General features: G+C 39.4%; 2 protein-coding genes across 2 annotated transcripts in view; one reads left to right on the forward strand and one right to left on the reverse strand.

Moving 5' to 3' along the window:
• The first annotated feature begins 5169 nt into the window (after positions 1–5169).
• SGO1 (shugoshin 1) lies at positions 5170–9160 on the forward strand. The gene is made up of 8 exons (XM_021538116.3): positions 5170–5305; positions 5389–5585; positions 5997–6101; positions 6566–6630; positions 6790–6929; positions 7511–8356; positions 8539–8716; positions 8953–9160. Exons 1-8 carry the CDS (start codon positions 5170–5172, stop codon positions 9092–9094), a joined length of 1809 nt encoding a protein of 602 aa, XP_021393791.2. The 3' UTR covers positions 9095–9160.
• Positions 9161–10625: 1465 nt separating this feature from the next.
• The window catches only part of KAT2B (lysine acetyltransferase 2B), a 40871-nt gene continuing 37536 nt past the window's right edge, over positions 10626–13960 (reverse strand). The window contains exon 18 of the mRNA XM_021538055.2: positions 10626–12544. Coding sequence (XP_021393730.1) covers positions 12351–12544 — 194 coding nt within the window. The 3' untranslated portion in view covers positions 10626–12350. The remainder of the gene's footprint in view (positions 12545–13960) is intronic.

Below are 13960 nucleotides of genomic sequence, written 5' to 3' on the forward strand. Positions count from 1 at the left end.
TCTTTTGGGATTCTGGATTTTCCCTGGCACTAAAAGGAAAGATTTGGTGGCAACTCAGACATATATAATCCAGAGTGTTTAAAGTGGAAGACACAGCTGTATCTGATGCATATAATTATCACTGCATATATTTTTGTCTCTGGAATATTTCTCATGAACAGATCAAGATACTTATTAATCTTTCACATCCTTACTTACATTAAACGGATTAATAATTAAAAACATTTTAGAATTAGTTAGAACATAAAGATTTACATATACATATGCATTTAGAACAATTTAGAATACATATTTGCATCAAAAAGACACTGATACAACTAATGTAGGAATGCTGATTTATAGCTAATTAATTTTAGCTTAATGAAACCCATGTTGCCTCATGTTTCAATTAACTCAGGCTTCTTTTCCTCTTATATTTGTAGTTTTGCTTGTAAGTAGAACAAAGTTATTTTTGAGAAAGAAAAAATTAGCATTTTAATTAGAAAGTGGTTATGGATAACTTAAAGAATATAATGCTAATAACATATTCCAAAATAGAAATGGTCTGAACTTTAGCAACTTATGGCTCTAATTTGATATATCTTTCTGAAATGTGAAAGAAATAGCACATAGGGACATACATAAAAATAATGACACCCAAAAAATGCTCACAGCTCTTTTTAACCTTGCTGAAGGACAAATATCAATTATCCAGTCGTCAAAATCTTTTCAGGTCATTATTTCTACAGGATTTACAGCCAAACTTGCTCAAGCTAGTACACCTTATTTACTCAAATATGTCTGCACCAGCTTCTTCAAAAAATGTTTGCTGCTTTTCTGTTTTCGGGAAGAAGGGTGTGCATCAGCACCTTGCAGTTCCCACACATCAAATATTCTTAGACTCCTGTCATGATACTTCCAAGACAATGATGGCTACAAACATCCCACTCCAAGCTGATCAGAGCTGATCAGTTTGAAGGCAGCTCATAAATGAGCCATCCAAGGGCCAAGCAGAAAAGTACTGCAAGGCAGCAGCAGTAGCATGGCACAGCAAATGAGAACAGAGCTGATTCAGCAAGACATAAATGATCTTCCCAAACCCAAAAGGTAATGGAAAGCAAGACAGTCCTGTGTGCCACTAATCAGTCTCTCTCTCGGCTAAAGGAAGGAAATAATGCTGATGTGTAAAAGCCACTTCTAAGGATGTCCTCTAACAGGACACTTGCAGGATTCATTAATTTGGTACTACACAGAACAGTACATTGCATGCACTTTTCCTTTTGTCCACACAGTACGCACTGTATTCTGTACATTGTGATTTCCAGCTCTGTACCTCTTTGTGGTAGAGGTAGTAAAATATTAATCATATGTACCATCCTAACTCAGCTACTCTGATGGTTAACACCAGACAGTACCAATATCACCACTGTGGTTGTCTGATGTAGGCTTGGACATGGAACAGTTTAAAAGATGGGTGGGGTATTTAAATTTGGTATCTGGAGGTTACCCAGCTGCCTGCATCAACAAAAGCTTGCCATTGGTCACCACATCATGGCTGCTCTTCGGTGCCCTACTGGTGATCACCAAAACAAGTGAAAAAGTAGATACAACAAATCTAAACGTCTGTTCTTATAAAGCCATACACTTCATCCTGTTATTGAAACCAGTAGAAGTTGTAAAAATATTTTCCATCAAGTACTGGTTTATCAATGTCTCTCATAAGCACTCACTAAAAAAGTTAAAATTCCATTTATTTGAAGTCATTGGTTTTGGTAGCAATAGAAGTAACTTATTTAAATTTGCACAGGATATTTAATACCTTGTTGTTTGCTTAGTTGAGAAAAACAACTTCCTTTGAGCCCTAACAGAATGTATTGGACATCACCATGTAATATCACATTCAAGACAACTCTGATAAGAAGAATCCGGAATGCTCCCGGAATCCCAGTTCAGATTCTTGTAATTTGCTGTCATTATATGAAACAACTTGCCTTGTAATGCAAGACAACAAATCTAAGATGAGAGCAAATCTTTCCATACTGCAATTCCAGTTGCAGCAGCAGCTGTTTTGCCACACAAGTACACCCGCTAGAAATAAACTAATAATCCACAGCAACTCTGGCATCAATGACAGAATCAATCTTTATAGAGGAAAACATGAAACTGCTTACAGCAAAGATTTAGTTGAGCTAGAAAAATTCACTACTTGGAATCCTCCACTATAAATAAGTAAAATGATACAGAGGGTGTAACCTGCAAATAATCTAATAGAAACAAAACTGTCTAGAGATGAGACTAATGCACAAAGGAGCACACCTCAGTAACAGGGAAAACGTGATTATCAGGATATAGAAATTAGAATACAGAAAATAAAAGATAATCTGCAGAAATAGTCCAAAGTGTTTCTAAAAGAGCTGTAATATGGGAACAATAGAATGAAAAAAAATGTGAAGAGAGGATTTTTAATCTTGATATAAATATACTCAGGACAAAAAAAAAAAAATTAAGAGTGGCACTTAGTAATGGGGAAAGCTTTATTTTTTAATCAAAACAGGGTTCATTTAATCACAACCAGTGTATTTATGTCAAGCTAATAAATGACTAATGGATAAAACACCTCACCAGCATTGCTGGGAACTATCAATTGCTACTTGGCCAAATGCAAAACACCTGCTGCCTTTAAGCAAGACAAAGTTTGTAGGGAAAGGTATTGCTTTGGGTTAGAATAGCTGTGCCTAGCTGGAAAAAAAATTTAAAAGGCTGAAAAACAACCCTCCAATCCCCCAGATGCTGAGTTAAACTAGATATTTTCATCTATGTTTAGAAACAGAGATTTGCAAGGCTCCAGGTGACACTTTTTGCTGTGGCTGAGTAGAGGCATGCACCCAATTATGGCCTTTAAAACAGAAAGGGGCCTGAGGGAAGGGGATGTGAAGCTAATCATACAATAGCAAAAAAACAGCATTTCTACAAACTATGTGATTTTTAATGTCCACCGTGTCTCTGTTTTTCTTCTGCTTTGGTGAGGGAGGGAGAGAGGGGAAGGGAAACTGAGGTGGTTTTGTGTTTTTTTGATTGTTTGGTTAGGTTTTTAAAAACATTTATTTTCTTTTCCCCCCAGGCCCGTGAGGTTTGGTTTTGTTTTGGGAGAGTTTTTTGGGGCTGGAAGGATGGCCTGGTGGATATTACTTAGATGCTGTCAAGCAGACAAGAAAATAGAAAAAAACATGTAATGAGAAAATAAGACTGTGGGTTGCTGTGGTTTTGTGTGTTACTAGTAAGTAAGTGTGTCTATATTGTGTGTGAATTGCTCATAATTTTTCATGCTGAACCCTAAAGAAAATATGGGTTCTTTACATGATCTCATGTCTCCAAAGGGGATTGTCACATTGCATCCAGGGCTGGGTTTGCAGGACAACTTCTTTGCCAATAGGAATGCAGCACCAACTTTAATGGTATCAATTGATGAAGTAGGAGAGTAAGTTAAGTATTCATTTATACTACTGTAAAAACTACACAGATGAGGCCTTCAAGGCTGAACTGAAAAAACAAAAATTACATGACCTTGCACAGAGCAGGAAAGGACAAAAGCATGTACAGCATGGTTTCTGTCACGACCCATGAGAATTTTTCAAGTTTGAAATCAGATTGCTACAACACATCCAAGCTGTAATGAATAAAACCAGGAAATCAGGAATAGCTGTAAGACCAAAAAAAAGTGCAGCAGCTATGAAATGCTGTTTTAACAGAATCAAGAATACCATTTATTCTGTTAATAAGACATCGTTTAGGTGATTTTTTTTCTCTCATTTCTCTCAGTGGTTCAGCACACTGCAAAGATGTGTATAAGCACACAGAAGATGTAAATTCGCTCACGCTTGTCAGGAAAATCCACTTTACACCAGAGAGGCTTATGGCCAAAAAAGAGATAGAGGAGTCCTGTAAGTTTATTTGAATAGAGTTCACTGGGACATACACATGCAGAGTTTTCTCTTGAGGTTTCGGAGGACACAGCATCCTTTTATCCTGAGCTCCCAGCCGCAGGTTGCCCTCTTCCCTCCCCACTGCTGAGGTACCAGGAAGGTGCAGCCTTTCCGAACCGCCTGGCACATATTCATTGCCCCATTGAACACAAAGTTCAGAAGTCCAGGCTATGCAGCCCCTTGTCTGTTTCACAAGCCAAGCTGCCTGGGCAACGCAACAAACCTGCTGCCCGAAGTTAGAGACACCGAGAGCCACTTCAGAGACTTCGGTACGCACACCTTCACCCGTCTAATCGTTAGCAAAGGCATTCTCCCTACACTTCGCGGCCTGGCCGTGGGTAACTCTCACAGTGCAGCTGCAGAGTGTGAGAGGCTGACTGCTGCAAGGAGCGGCCACAAGCAGTAAAGCACCCCAAATTACGGCGTTTAGCCCGCCGGACCGCAGCCCCTCACCCCGCCGCGGCGGCCGAGGCGGGGCCGCGGCGGGCGGGGCCAGGCGCGGGTGCGCGCGGCGCTCGCGGCGTGACGCGGGCTCGGGACGCACCAATGGGAGGCGGCGGCGGCGGCGTTTGAACGGCGCGTGGCGGCGGCGGGCGCGGAGGTGCCGCCCCGCGGGGCCGAGCGGCCGCGGCCGGAGCACAGCCGGGCCGGGGCACTGCCGGGCCGCGGGGAGACGAGGCGCTGGATGTGCGCAGAGAGGGGACACCGAGCTGCGGGACGAGGGAAAATCCGGGCCGCGACTGCGCCCGCAGTCGTGCGGCCCTCCCGCTTCCGCCGGGGCTCGGGCGGCCGCGGCCGGCGGGGAGGTGCCCGGCTCTGCGCTCGCCCTCCCGGGGAGGTACGGCCGGGCGGTGCGGGGTGCTGGGGCGCTGGGCCGGCAGCTAGAGGAGCAGGGGGCCGGCTGCCGGCACCTCGGGAGACCGAGCCGAGCTCTTGGCTCCGGTGTTTAGAGCCCTGCCGCGGGCACCGAGCGCTTTGCAGTTCCGGCACCGCGCGGCCGGGACGGCCTCGCCGCAGCAGCTGCGGTGAGAGTGGCCAGATCTGGTGTCTTTTCCTGGTTGTGGGTCTCTGCTGTGTGTGTACCTCCGCTTAAAACTGCCCCGAGCTTTATTCATCTGTCCCTGTGCCTTTCCTTTTGGTGCTGGGGGCGCCTGGTGCAACCCCAGCTTCGTGGGTTCCTCACATTTTCCACTTTTAAAGGTAGAAGATGGCGGAATACTCGAGGAAGTCCTTCAAAGACAGTCTGAGTGATATAAAACAACGCATGAAAGAGAAAAGAATTCAGAAATGGTCAAGACTGGGTAAAACTACCAAGTTTTCCACTGTAAAGGCCAAAAGAGCAAGTAAGATGCCCAAGTATCTTAGGATTTATCTTTTATTTGTTTTCTTTTCAAAGCCGTTTGAAACACTTACTGTTGTGTTGCAGCCAACAACTCCAACAAAATTAAGATCATTCAAGCAAACAACAGAGACCTGGCTCTGTCCTTGCAAGAACACAAGCTCAAACTGAGGGAAGCTGAAGATACCATTCTTCAGCTAAGGAAAGATTATCACATTTTGAAGGCTCAGATGTTTGACTTGCAAAGAAATCATAGGTTCCAGCAAGAACAAGGACATGTGGAGGTATTTTTAATAATTACTATATGAGCTAGTGAAGCTGAACATCAAAATCTGTACCAATCCATTGATAGATATCGTTATGATCTTAAATGCTTCATAAAACATTAACTCAGTATGTTCAATGGGTTTTTTTCACCTAACTTGGTATGCTGCTTTGGATACATTGACATGTGGTAATGAATTTTTTTTTTCAATTCTCTTTCTCATTTATTTAAAATAAGAAAGAGTAAACATAAAATCTTAATTAACAAAAATTAAAGTCTGTCTTCTGTGAATTTTGTGGGGAGCTTATCACATGTGAACACACCTGACAGCGGTTTCTTCAGATTTTAGTTATCTCATAATGCTGATAAGTTTGTAATTGATAATAGAGTACAATAGTAACAGTGTTACTGTCCTTCCTTTGTCCATTAGAACCAACTGTCAGCCTTGAATGAGATAATTTCCAAAGTGTCTCAGAATTTACAGGACTCCATCATGCTCCTTGGCCCAGCAAAGAATTTGTGTTCCATAGGCCTAGTAAGTGCCTTTTCCTCTTGAGGAGCAGGATTTCTGTTACTGATTGTCTTCACTTCTTCCACCATAGATGCATGTAGATTTTTAGATCTGAGCCCTAGTTCAGAGGAAGGAGTAGTCCCACAGTTCCCAGTATTCCAGGGGTGCACACTGTGGGGAAGTGTCAGTAAGTTATAAATGGGATTGAGGCTCTGCTATGCAGTGGTTGGAGCACCCTGATTTCCTGGGATTTTATGCACAGTTCCTTCCCCTGCCCGCTTGTAGGATTGAGCTGGAGATGAATGCGCTGATGTGCAGAGGCTGAGAAGGTGGCTGGCTAACACCCACAGCACTTGGTGTTAGCTAGACAGAAAGAGTTAAGGGCCTCTTTGGTGCTTCCTGGGGTAACTTGGCTGTTGTCTAAAATTTGTAGATAGTGCAAGCCTGTTTCAGCCTTTTCATCACAGTAAGATTTATTTTGTTGACAGAATCAGAGAGTGCTTTCTTCAGGTCCTGGAAACAGTTGCAGTGTCACAGGACCAACACATCCGGTGTAAGTATCATTGATTAATGCCTGTCTATGTTTGGAAACTCTGTTACAGGGACTTTAATTTTCTGACTGGAAAAAGGGAAACAACCCCATGTAATGAAAACTTCCTTGTGTTAAATTCTATTGCTGTTCAGTAAACACTATCTTTGGTATTTTCTCTAGAGGACCTTTAAAGTGTGTTCTTGAAGATGGTCCAGTACTTCCGAATGAGATGGAAGCTCGTGGTGACAGAAATTCTTTGTCAAAGATCTGTGTGGAATCTGACAGTGACATTTCCTTTACCAATATAATTCCAAGCGAAGGTAACTAAATCAAAGTATCAGACATTGCTCTGTTTTTGAATTAGGAAAACAATGTGACAGTACAAGTTAAAAAAATTGCTGCTTGTGAAGGAACTAATAAGTAACTTTCTGTTTGTCATAAAGGGAAAATACTAATGCTGGTAAAATTTTTGAATGGAGATGTCTGGCAAAATGGGGAGGAATTTGAAACTGCTTTATCTTCTCTATAGCTGCAGTCCAGTTTCATTATCTATCAAAGAGTTCAACCAAGTAAAATTGCCTTTATACAGTTGTTAGCACTTATGAAATCAATAAAAACTTGTTAACAAAGCAAAATACTCAGGAAAATAAATGATCTGTAAATAACCTTTCCAAAAGGAACAGTTTATAGGAAAATACTAGTGTTATATTGCCTAACTGCTTTCTGCATGGAAGCTATATTAAACAGAGCTTATCTCAATTGCCAAATACTAGTTTATAAAAATCTGTAGAGAAAACCCAAAGAATAGTCTGAATTTTTGACAGGTTCAGATTTTTTGCACAAAATCTTAAAATGGTTTTTCTGTTTGCCTTTAATATGACATTTTCCCTTCAATTACAAGGACAGCCATCTGATTTTCATCTGAAAAACACAGAACCAGAGCTGGAAAATGTTTCTTCAAGTATAAAGTTTGGATTTGGTAATGGGTTACCAAAAAGTGTATCCACTAGACGTCGCTTTTTGACGATGAGGAACCCTGATGTAATTTGCACTGATGTCTTGGACCATTTAGAATTACCTGATTCAGTAGAAGAACTTTCTGAACAGAAGGAAATTAGGCTTGAGGAAAGTCTAGAGAAGTGTGCTACAGGAAATGTAAATGCAGCTATTCCTCACTTGAATGAAAGCAAGGTCAATTCAGAGCTAGTGTTGAGGCAGAAAACTTCTGAAACTGCAAAGTTCAAATTAAAATGTAATTCTGATCTTAAACAACTGAAGTGTAAAAGCAGAGAAAACCCTCAACGAAAGAAAGAAAAGCGCCAGAAAGGAAAACTGGAATGGCCACTTACTTCGCAACAAAGACAAGGAAAACTGGGTAAAGAGTCTTCTAAAGAAAAGCAGAATTTCTTGGGTGGCATCAGTGATGCTTATGACTTCCATTTTGAAGAGAGTGTCCATCTTACACCTTTTCGACAAAACAAGACAGGCGACAGTGATACTGAAGTGGAGGGTGAAGAAGACTCAGCTGAAACCAATACCATTGAGTCAAGCAGTACTGGAGGTGACTCAGATGACAGCCTCTATGAGCCTTACAAGAGTAAATCAAAGAAAAGGCAAAGTTCAGTGGATGAGAGCCCTACATCACCAATCCATCCAAGGCCAAGGTCTAAAAGATGTTTGGCACAGCGTGAGCAGAAGCTCAGTCATGAAGAAGAGACTGAAAACAAATCAAGTCGTAAGTCTATTAGTAAGTACAGAAAGTTTTCTGTAATTGGTTTTGTTTTCTTGAAAGATAACATTATTTAGGAGATACAGGCTTTTTTATTTTAGTTTTTTTTTTCTTAATAACAACCAACACAGTAATGTTTTAAAAATGGTTAGATTTTCCTTAAAGCTCACTTATCCGAACTGTGCCTAATTTCTTCACAGAGCAGCCTTCTGACCGATCTCGTGGGCATCTCTGTGATGTTACCAATAGAGCTGCAGTGCTCCCCAGCACTGGGGATGCAGAAATTGTCCCTGAAGGTGAAGGACTTCTTCAGTCTCCAAAACGCAAACGGCGAAGCTGTACTGTTACTGTGAACTACAAAGAACCAAGTATTGTAGGGTAGGTGTCTTTACTTTTCAGTTTGACATAAAGTCCATGATATTCCATCCAATAGAGGATTTGAAAGGCTTATTTAGATCTTGAAATCAAGGTCTTAAAAAAAAGAGCTCAAAGAACTCAAATTCTAGAGTTAGTAATACAGCCTAGTTCATGTGAAATGGAGCTTACTAGCTAAAAGTTATTGTTTTAAGTAACATAGGGAACAGAACTCAGTTTTGCCCTTTTTTTTCAAACAGGAAACTCAGGAGAGGAGATCCATTTACAGATACAAAGTTCCTCTGCTCTCCAATTTTCAAGATGAAAAAAGACGCTAAACGACATTCTCATAAGAAAGATTCTATGAAAATATCCAATGAGAAATTGGTTAGTTGTCTTTGAGTTTCTCAGCAAAACCATGCTTCTGCCATGAAGAAAGTAATTTCCTGGATTAAATATTTTGTTGCACAATATGTTATATAAATATGTAAATAGTTGTGTGTCTAGTGCTAAGGATATCAGATTAAGGGGGCCTGGATTTATTTTAGTGACTTATTTTTAATGATATGGATTGATTACTTTTATAACTGAAGTGATTCTATTCAAGCTCCTTTTGAATGGATCTGCGAGCATATGAGAAATCTCCGATAGATAAGCTAGATGGTGAATGTCATTGTATGGGTGAACTTCAGGCACTTAAAATGTTTGGAGCAGCAAGTATTTTTAATAACTGTGTTTGTACAGATCTTGTTTATGTGATGGCTATAGTTTCATGTTGAATCTTAGAATAAACATCTTACTATCTGGAAATAGCTCTGAGTTAATTTGTTCTTTTGGTAGTTTCCATAGTTGCTCCAAGGGGACTAATGTCAGCAGTGGGCATTACAGGCCTGTGTACTCTGTCCCCATCTTATGTGGTGGCATAAGCACTGTTTAGAAGCAACTCAGCAGCTGCAATTTGATTCTGTAGCTGCAACTCTCAAAACCAGCAGTCTAGGCTTAGTTGGTCCTGCACTGAGTGCAAGTTAGCATCAACCAGACAGAAACAAAACAAATTTCTTGTAAAGATTGGTGAACAAGGCTCCACTTGGATCCTAGCTGTTGTGGAGCACTCATAACAGTTTATAATAGTTTTGTCCCTGCTTTGCCCAGTGCCTTTCCCAGAAAAAGAGGTACCACATTTGAGCTTGTGCTATTTGGTGGCACACTAGGCTGCATATGAGAACAACAGTGTTATCAACTGTCCACTATTTAAACTACTTTTACTTTGCCTGACACACACCTAAGTATTAATAGGTTTGTGAATATCCAAATGAAAGCTATACTCTAAACACCTAATGGGAAAACACAAAACCTACAAGATCTTCCTTTGTTTTGTAAGACTGCCTGTTCCACGTCAATAGGTGCAAGATCTCTCCCTTTCAGCAACTATTAATTACTATTTTATTTGTAGCATCTTCCATGGCTCTCAATAATAATACTGGCTGCAGCTACCAACTTGTTCACAACACAGCCTTTGGATGTTTGAGTGGAAACTTAGTTTTACCTTTGTATCCCAAAATTCTAGCCACAAGGCCTTACCATCTCAGTCTGGAATTCCAGGACTAGAGGAACTTAAGCAGAGTGGTTGGACTATATTGATTATGGCCTGGTCCTAACAATGCCAAGGTTGTGGGTTCTATCCCTGTATCAGTCGTTCATGTTAGAGGTGCATTTAATGATCCTTCAGGGTATTCTGTGAACCTCAGGTGCTCTTTCATGAACAAATCTGCAACAGCTATTTTAGCAGGGAGAGAAAAACAACAGGGTGATTGTAGAGCAACTCAAGGTAGGTGTAGTGGGTCTGGGTAGTTTTTTTTCTTACTGGATTGAGGAAGCTTGAAAAATTTAAGTGATGAAGTACCAAGTAATGAAAAAAAGAGACCAAAATAAGTAGGGTTTTGTACATATATAATTTAAAACTATTCTGTACCAGTACAATATATTAATTTGACAAATGTAAAGTTCATCAGCTGTTAAAGCATTTGCAAAACCACATATCCTACCATAACTTTATTGCACAGTATCTATGAAAATATTAATTCTTAAATTAGAAAACACATTTCAGTATAGAAGAGACAATCTGATTGAAAGACAATAAGAAAATCTACTCTGAAAATAACAAAAATTCACAGGTTACCAAGCTTAACAGGTGCATCTGTAGGCCCAATCTACAAAACAGGTTTATAGTATCCTGTTCTGGCCATTTAAGAAAAAGTACTCACTGTACCTTTGTTATAGATCCCACATTTACTACTTCTAGATAGTTCCTGACATTTCCTTGCTGAATTGATCTAACATTGCACAGACATTTTGCAGGGATAGATTCTTTGACACAGCACAGGATTGGTTTTTTTTTTTCAGTCTCATAACTTGAATTTTACCAGTGTAACATCTGTAAATATAAAACACCAAGAATGAAAGTTTAATCTGTTTTTCACAAAAGCAGTTATAATTTACAAACTCTAATTTAGAAAATGTCAAGGGACAGCTTTTTGGCCTGTACTCATCTCCATTAAGGATTTAGGTGTACCTCTTAAATGTAGTGTAAGCAGCAAAATGTATATATATATTATATGTATATATGAGTGTGTGTTCTTTTTGAAGATATACTAAGAGTTGTATAATGTTACTATGTTCCTGGGTCTAAATAATCACAGTTAATATGCATTTACAATAAAGCTTGGTAGAAAAATCCAGTTTACCACAGAACCGAGTATCTAAGCTCAAAGCTGTCCTATGTTGTCTTTCCTTTGTGTATAATAGTCTTATTTCTGCTGAACAATCTAAAGAATTTAGCAGTGAGGAGTAGTAAGTAGGGTGGATAATGAAGTGCATAAAACCTTAACTCTACTAAGCCAATTAAAATTGTCTAGTAGATGCAAAGTAGTCTCTAAAGTTATTTTGGGTACTTATGTCCTGCATAAGCCAAGTCACTAAGACATTACGCACCTAGGCAGATTTTTTTTCCTTTTTTTTTTTTTTTTTAAGAGTGGTTATGAGATTACAATTTGCAGGTAAAATAGTTATCAAAACTGAAAATGAATAGAAAAAACTTGCATCTATCAAAGATCACACGCAGTCCTTTTTCAGAACTGACTGCTCTTCTCTCACAGCTTCTCAACCAGCTGAGTGTTTCTTTTAAAAAATAATATCTTATAAAAAGATTCTACAAAGAAACAAGTGTTTTAGAACCCCCCCACACCTGTTGTTTTCCCTTATGATTTTCTTTTTTACTGGAAAAAATAATAAAACTTTATCAAATAGGTACTGCATTAGGTAAGCTATAACATCTGTTGTCTGGGAATTTTCTTCATCTTCCCAAACATGTGCAACTTCCCCCATGTTTGTGGGGTTTCTGAGGCTGTAGCTGATAAACTTATTTGGAACATAAGGTAATCGGCACACAAAAGAAATATTCCGTAATTAAATACATTATAAAGCATTTTAATAAAATAATTTTTGTAACTTCAGTATAATACATGTTTGCAAAACTAAAAGGGTTTTTAAAAGTGCTAAGTATTAAACAGAAGTTTCTTGAAAGTCCCACAACTCAGATATAGAACGGCTTTCCCTGTCCATAACATAGGCACACTATTTGGTTGTAAAAAAGACAGTGTCACTTGTCAATTAATCCAGCTTCTTTAATTTTTGTGTAGAAGAATTTCTCCAGTATATTGGCACATTTGTAGTATTCACTTTCGGGGGGGTTGTACTCTCTGCAGTTTGTAAAGACTCGCTGCAAGTCTGCCATGAATAATTTCTTAGACACGTAGTACCTGTTCTTGAGTCGCTCACTCATTGTTTTGAGATCTGCACAGAAGAAAAATAGATTAACAGTGTTGGATTCAAATATGTTTTGTGTGCAATGTCCCTTCAGACTGATTTGCCATTTAATGTGAACTGGCAAAGCTAGGATTTGGAATGGAAATTGCCTTCACCTAAGGCAGGGTCTATATTTTAGCTTCAAAAGCAACTGAGCTGCTGGAACTAAGCAATCTCACTGCAAGGATGAATTGATGTAGCGTTTATTTTTAATTCTTTAAACATTAAAGCTTATTTTGTTCTGTTCTCATACTTAGAGCTCTGAGTTTTCTTGGTTAGTAGATGTCCCTAATGCTCTTCTGACTGTCCTGAGACAACCTGTTCTCAGCTCTGCTGGAGGGGGCCTTAGGGATATATGGGCAAAGAATTCAAACATCATAAAACATGTATGTTAACCTAAAATCCTTACTGTTGTGCAAACACAGCAGAGAAGATACATTGGTCTACACTACAACCAGGATTTGCAGCCTTGGAAAAAAGAGATAAAATTTGTTCTATGCTCTACATATATTTTTATTACCTCTTCAGAGTTTATAATTGTATATCCTTTTTAAGAATCATGTAAGAACAGATCTCCCCTGCTTTCAGAGCATCATGCAAAGCATTTACTTACAGAACATTCTTTAAGAAGTGTTCTTTATACTAAAATCAGTCATCCATAAAATATGTAAATCATCTCAGTGTTCTCCACACAGTCGCTTTCCCAGTAATTCTCATCAGGCATTTAAAAATTCTGTCTACATTACAAGTGTTCTAGGAGTGAGTACAGGAATAGAAGGAGTGGGAGGTGTGCTGGATGCCTTGGCTTTTCTCACCTCAGATGCTCTAACAACTATTTTTTTAGCAATGCTTGAGCCAGGCCTCAGCAGCACCTTTGTGAAACTGTAACAGAAGTAGCTGAATTGACTTAATGTCAATGAGTATTGCAAGGACACCAGAGACCAAAGACCTCCAATGCAAAGGAATTAAACATTTTAACTTCAGATTTAAAAATATGGTTGTATTTTTTGTTTTGGTAATGGTTTAGGGGGTTTTGGGGGGTGGGTTTGTTTTTTTTTTAAGAGAGATTTGAATTTATTAAAAGAGAGGAAACCCTGTCAAATTGTCAAGATGTGATTATTCAAGGAAAGTTTGATGGACACTCTCAAATACTTTTTCCAATGGTACAGAACTTGCCACTCCCTAGATTTGCACAGTATTTTGCAAAAGCAAAGGCTCATTCAGCTCTGTCTGAAACTTCAAGTCTGAAATTCAGGCGCCTATACCTAATACCTAAACTAGATATCCATAGACTAATTATAGCACCCAGCTGAGAAGGCTGTTCAGCCCACCCTAAAGCAAATGTTGCCTGGCTAGACAGTTAAGCTGTTCTCCTCTAAGCACAGTGAAAATTTGGTTCAGCCA

The sequence above is a fragment of the Lonchura striata genome, chromosome 1 (assembly GCF_046129695.1).
Source record: "Lonchura striata isolate bLonStr1 chromosome 1, bLonStr1.mat, whole genome shotgun sequence".
Classification (NCBI taxonomy): domain Eukaryota; kingdom Metazoa; phylum Chordata; class Aves; order Passeriformes; family Estrildidae; genus Lonchura; species Lonchura striata.

Excerpts from the sequence above, each read along its gene's own strand:
- SGO1 (XM_021538116.3), top strand. The coding sequence starts at position 5,170 with ATGGCGGAATACTCGAGGAAGTCCTTCAAAGACAGTCTGAGTGATATA. Across the intron at positions 6,930-7,510 it reads CAATATAATTCCAAGCGAAG|GACAGCCATCTGATTTTCAT; the intron begins GTAACTAAATCA and ends TTCAATTACAAG. Across the intron at positions 8,717-8,952 it reads AAAGAACCAAGTATTGTAGG|GAAACTCAGGAGAGGAGATC; the intron begins GTAGGTGTCTTT and ends TTTTTCAAACAG.